General features: G+C 33.8%; 1 protein-coding gene across 1 annotated transcript; it reads left to right on the plus strand.

Moving 5' to 3' along the window:
- The first annotated feature begins 267 nt into the window (after positions 1–267).
- LOC149563030 (putative leucine-rich repeat receptor-like protein kinase At2g19210) lies at positions 268–5972 on the plus strand. The gene is made up of 14 exons (XM_089828053.1): positions 268–325; positions 418–967; positions 1263–1744; positions 2317–2443; positions 2529–2600; positions 3283–3354; positions 3520–3591; positions 3733–3932; positions 4070–4293; positions 4381–4582; positions 5011–5079; positions 5157–5346; positions 5449–5581; positions 5676–5972. Exons 1-14 carry the CDS (start codon positions 268–270, stop codon positions 5970–5972), a joined length of 2748 nt encoding a protein of 915 aa, XP_089684179.1.
- The last annotated feature ends 476 nt before the right edge of the window (positions 5973–6448 follow it).

Consider the following 6448-nt stretch of genomic DNA (forward strand, 5'->3'; position numbering starts at 1 on the left):
ATTGAAATATGGCAATTGCTCTTGATAATGATCTGGAATTGTTTTCTTTAATGAGCCGGCATGATGCTTACATGAAACAACATTGTGAACTCAAAAACAATCTGAAAACTTACAGGAAACATCAATGGCAAGACATAGCCAAGAAATTGTTTTCTTTGGTTTATACGTAATGAACATTGTTTTGTACTTATCTATTACGACTTATTTATACTTGAGAGTAGAAGAATGATTTAGATTAGTTAGTTATTCTTCATAATGAATCGGAAGATGTTTGGTTTATTGATAGTGGCTGCAATTTTTGCTTCTCCTGTATCTACTCAGCCCGGTGAGTAGGAAATGCGTGATTAGCGTTTTCCTAGCTATATATAGCGATGCAAATCTGTAACATTTGTTAATAACATTGATGAATGTTTGCAGGATTCATTAGCCTCGATTGTGGAGGCAGTGAAAACTACACAGATGATGCCGGAATACACTGGATTCCAGATGACGCTTACATCAATTCTGGACAAAAATGGAATCTTTCAAATACAATTCCTGGAAAAGGAACATCAAGGCAGTTGGACACGCTCCGAAGCTTTCCAGAGAGAAGAAAAAGTTGTTACCAGTTGCCAGCGGAGATTGGAAGAAAATATCTACTCCGCGGAACATTTGTTTATGGGAACTACGACAATCTCAACATGCTTCCCCAGTTTATGCTCCTTTTGGACGCTGACATTTGGGATGGCGTGTCGTTTCCCAATCCAACCACATATGTTATTGAAAAGGAAATCATTTTAATGGCAAATTTCGATCCTACACATGTTTGCCTTGTTCGAGTCAATGAAAGTGATTTATTGCCTGTCATTTCTTCTTTGGAACTGCGACCCCTTAATCAAAGCATGTACTGGCCTGCCGATCAAGCTAATTCGCTCTTAAGGCTCGAGTACAGCAACTTTGGAGCACAAGTACTAGACAAGGATGTCAGGTTTGCTTTCTATATAATTCCACAAAGTTGAGATTAAACAGTCTCAACAATAGCGCTTTAGCTCCCTTGTGTTCCCCTTGTAAGAATACGAATTACGTTTTAGTTTACATTTCAGCCAATACCCTTTTCCTTCTACAATGCAAAAAAATCTATATAATTGTCGATGAAATACACAATTTTAAAAGAGATATTCCTAATATTGTTTCCTTTGTAAATTAGAAAAAATTTAGTGTTGTATTGTTTCCCCCTGTTTCGCGATTTGTAAAGTGCCTAACATTGTATATGGAATGATCAGATATCCAGATGATCCATTTGATAGGCTTTGGTCTCCTAGTCCGGTAGACTTCCCAAATATTACAACTGGAATGAAAGTATCAATGGGTGTGGCTAATGACCAACCTCCATCTCTTGTCATGCAAACAGCGGAAACAAGCTACCCTAGCTCTTCCAGGGTGATGGATTTACCCCATCGCTATAGTAGTCGAAACGGAAACCTTTACATTTGTATGTATTTTTCAGAAGTGCAACCTGATTTGAGTGCAACTGACGTTCGAGAATTTGACTTGTATCTGGATGGTAACAAGCTGAATGATGATCCTATACAGCCTATTTATCTCCAGTCATCAAACATATCTGTCCTCATACCTTATGGTATTACTAATACTATGGCCTTTAGTTTGCAAGCAACAAATCGTTCCACTTTATCTCCATTAACAAGTGCTTTGGAATCATATCGCCAAAAGGCTCAGCATCAGCAAGGAACATTTACATCAGATGGTATGCAATTCAACTCTTCAAATATCACATGAACGATAGTTACTTTTTAAAAATAAATCTACAATCTGATATGTTGATTCACTTCTATTCTAGATTTTAGGCTCCAAGTTTGCCTTTGGTTGAAAATGTTACTGTTTGAAAAACAATATTTGCTAATTCCTTTTTATAAAAAGCACACAAAGAAAAACATTTCATGAGTGATTGATTATTTCATTTGTAGAGACATAGACTACAGGCTTGGATTTGATAACTCGCGGTACTAACTCTATAATTTTTGTATTTATAATTTTTTGAAAATCTCTCAATAATTGTTACTTTTGTTATTCGTCCATGTAACTACACTGAGTTGGTTCTACAAAATTTATCTTCATTCGTTTCTAGACTGTTTCAGATATTTTAACTTCCAGAACCCATGATTGAATGCCTTGGTAGATAGTTTTCGATGCAATGCTAAAAATTTATCATTGAATGTGATGGGTATAGAATCTTCATATTAGAAGAAATGATGATTTAGATTAGACTATCATTTTAGTTATAATATAGAAGCTGATTCAACTTTTTTGAAATTGTAGTGGAAGCATTAAGCATCATTCAACAACAAATAAACTATACATATGCCGGTGATCCGTGCTTGCCTTTACAATACTCCTGGGATTGGTTGACTTGCAATGACGATGTATCACCTAGAATTGTGATTCTGTAAGTGACACTTACAATTTATATTTTGTTGAGTTATTTAAAGGTGTCTATCTTAATTTGGCATTTATTATCGTGCATTCTTCAGGAATCTCTCAAAAAAAGGCTTAACAGGTAGTATTCCTGCTGAAATTAGCAGATTGACAGCATTGGAGATTATGTAAGTTCTATTTTCTAAATGTTTTTGTTAAAATAATATTTTTTTCCAATATTTAAGTAATATAAAAATGACATTTAATATTTTTAAAAGAAAAAAAAATCAACTTTAACTGCTGAACGATAAGTTGCCTATTTTTAAAACATTTGATAAGGAAAGTGTTGTCTATTTGCTTTTGCATAATGACCTGCAGACCATTCTCACAGACACTCCATTCAAGATGTCTAAGTTTTTGGATCAGTTTGTAATGTTTTATAGGCCTTACATATTTCCAAGTTCCACGTTAATCTTATATTTTTCTTCTTCCTATATCTTGTGAAAGGTGGATGGACAAAATAAATTAAAAATGGAAAAAATTTCAAAGTTCTGTTGCACTAATATATTTCATTAACTTTCTCATATCAATTACATTTTTGGAATTAATTACATTTGCCTCTATCTATAGAGTCCTTGATTATTTCTCAAAACTGCTAAAACAAATAGAGTTTTCCAGAACTATCTAAACACAAATGACTTTTAGAACTTTACAAACCTAAATATTAATTTTACCTAACCCTATTCAGGAATCTGGAATTTCTAGAATTCTCTATTATGTTTTTACATTTCATTTAAGAAGAAATTTTCAAAAGAAGATTACGTGTTTCTTAAAGCTCCCAATAAGAAAATTCTATGTATGTTTTTCCAGTGATCTGTCCGACAACAGTTTAAGCGGAACAATACCTGAATCGCTCGCTAGTCTGACAAACTTGAAGAAACTGTGAGTATCTCCTTGAAATTTTAAAATTGTGTATTATCTGTTCTCCTACTTGTTCTACTATTTTATATGTCGAGGGAATTATTTTACTTGCTACAGAACTCAGGTAGATGATAGTGATTCTTCAATCTGAATGTCTTTTGCGAATGAATGAAACATTGATTTCAGTGACTTGGAGAACAACGACCTCAGAGGAACAGTGCCCGCAGCTTTGAAAAGTAACAAGAACCTGACTCTCAGGTTAAGTCAACAAAAACCCATTACGAATAAGGACTTTTTATTTCAGTTTTGTGGGTCATTTTCCCCTCTGTCGAAACTTTTATTTCTGCTTTAAACCCAAAGTTTCGTAATTATCTGATTTAAAATTTATTTGTTTTGTAGTCTTTCGGGAAATGTGCATCTCTGTTACGAAGGCCATGATTATTGTAGAAGGAAACCCACAAGCAAAGGAATGATTATCGGTTTGGCTGTTGTTGGCTTTTTCATACTGACAGGAGTATTTGTCGTCTATTATAAAATGAAGTCCCTACGCATGGCACTCCTTTATATGCGCCGAAACTTTAGAAGCAGCAAAGCAAGAGGTAGTCGACATTGACTATTTAGAAATCAGTTGTTACTGTGTAATGTTTAGTGTGTAATGTTCAATGTTTAAGCCAAATGGTTCGCTTGTTTATAGTATGTAATCCTTTTCAATAACGAAAATATTGTCACGCTACAGAATCCCTGGTTTCCCCAACGTCAACGCCGCAAGTGGTAATCGAACCAAATTGCAGAGTTTATAACTACGAAGAGGTAAGAGGAATGACTAGTGAGTTTTCTAGGCAGATTGGGCGAGGAGGATATGGACCTGTTTTCTACGGCAAGTTAGACAACGGACCAGAAGTGGCCGTCAAATTATGTTCAGCAACATCTAACCAGGGAACGCATGAATTTACTACGGAGGTCTGTATGTTTCTCTGATAAATTGAGTTATAACAGGAATTCGAGCATGGATCAACAGTTCGTTCTTACATAAATATATGTTTGCAGGCTGTGTTTCTTTCGAGGATACACCACAAACATCTTGTGTCTTTACTTGGGTATTGCTGCGAAGGAGAACACCGAATATTGATTTACGAGTTTATGTCCAGGGGAAGCTTGAATGGACTTCTGCATGGCAATGTTCTGCTCCATTTCTTTTTTCTGATGATTGACATAAATGACTTCGAAAGCAAAATCTTAATTAAAATCGGTATTGAACAAGGATATTATCTATGTAATAAAAGCAAAATTAGTACTGAACAAGGATATTATCTATGTAATAAAAGCAACATTTGCATTAAAACATATGGTAATGATAGTGGTCTTTCAAGAAACTTTTTGAGCCTTTCTTAAATATTACACATTAAGAGAAGAATTAAATTTGAAAAAAAAAAAAAGTCAGCTTTGATTATTTAACACTTTTAATTTAGGAATTAAGCTGAATGTTTGATGTTTAAGCCATTCCAACTGATTCATGCAAACGCAAGTATCCTACTATTTTATTTTTCCTCTAAATATAAAATTTCATAATATAATTATGACTACATTAAAATAAAATAAAAATTGCTTGGTAAACCATGATAACAAAAATAGGAAGTAAGTTTTGTATTGGACTGACATATAGTTCCATGCTTGCAGGAATGTCTTTAGCAAAGCGGTGCCTTGTCTGGGGAAGGAGGTTAGAGATAGCCTTAAATGCAGCTCAAGGTAAATCCATTCATTGATACAGTTTACAATTTTTTAAAATTTGATTTTATATAACGACAAATGGATGTGATAATCAGGATTGGAGTACTTGCATTCTGGATGCAATCCTCCCATAATTCATAGAGATATCAAAGCAGACAATATATTGCTAAGCGAGAGAATGGAAGCAAAAATAGCAGATTTTGGGATGTCAAAGAATGGGCCAGCTAGTGAAGAAACTCACGTATCAACGAATGTGAAGGGCACATTCGGCTACCTTGATCCCCAGTAAATTAACTACTACTATTATTATTTTATATTTTTGTTGATATTTGTAAACAAAATTATACCACAGATGCTGAGAGTGATTTCATTATTTTTCCCTCACAGATATGCGAACACTGGGCAATTAACAGAGAAAAGCGACGTATATAGCTTTGGCATTTTGATTTTAGAGATCATGTCGGGCAAAAAGCCTCTTTATATGAATAGCTCAAATGAAATGATCAACATTCTATGCTCAGTAAGCACAAGGACAGTACTACAAAGAAAATTATTCGGTCAAGCAAACACTTGGTGCAGTTTTATTTTAACGATATTGATTTCTGTTGTTGCAGTCAAGGTTGACAATTTGTGGAGGAGATATTGAGAAGTTGATAGATAAAGATGCAGTGGATAACTTACACCTGGGCGCAATGTGTAAGCTTGGAGAACTAATAATGTCGTGTACAGAGGAGCAAAATAATGACAGACCCAATATGACCCACGTTGTTGGGGAACTGAAAGAAGCTCTTAAACTACAACAAACGATAGACAGGGGAGAGGATGAATTAGTGGACCACAGTAATTGCAATCCAATTAATGTACAATTCTCAGAGGCAACAGTAGAGAGCTCCGTTCTCTCTCCCAGATAAAGATAATCATTGTCCCACTTGCTTCACATGCTAGCATGAAAAAATCAAATCTGCATAGGTTTTTATTATGGATTTTCAAAAAAAAATTGTTGAGTTCTTTGTTTAAGAATAAAAAATTGAGGAGTATTTATTCATATGTATTGTGACACTTGAATGTGTTAATAATAGCATTGTCAATAAGAATTTTAATAATAGCAATGTCAGATAGTTTGAATTTTAATAATTACAATTTATTTTATTGTTAAATTTTTATGCAATTTTTATGTTATTGATGATAAGAGTTTACCATTTTTATGCATGATCACTATCTTTAATCAAATATATAAGTTTTTTTTTCTATGAAATTGTTTTACAGCTATAAGATGATACCAAAATTAGAATAGTGATAATTTATTATAAAAGTCCTCAAGAAAATGTTGGAATCTAAAGAGTTGTTATTTGTAGGCTAGATAGAAGTAGTTGTAAATATAGATTAG

The sequence above is a fragment of the Cupressus sempervirens genome, chromosome 4 (assembly GCF_028749045.1).
Source record: "Cupressus sempervirens isolate cs-2001-9-10 chromosome 4, ASM2874904v1, whole genome shotgun sequence".
NCBI lineage: Eukaryota > Viridiplantae > Streptophyta > Pinopsida > Cupressales > Cupressaceae > Cupressus > Cupressus sempervirens.

Coding starts and splice junctions, on each gene's coding strand:
- LOC149563030 (XM_089828053.1), top strand. CDS start 268: ATGTTTGGTTTATTGATAGTGGCTGCAATTTTTGCTTCTCCTGTATCT. Junction 4,294..4,380: donor CGCATGAATTTACTACGGAG/GTCTGTATGTTT, acceptor ATATGTTTGCAG/GCTGTGTTTCTTTCGAGGAT. Junction 4,583..5,010: donor CAAAATCTTAATTAAAATCG/GTATTGAACAAG, acceptor CCATGCTTGCAG/GAATGTCTTTAGCAAAGCGG.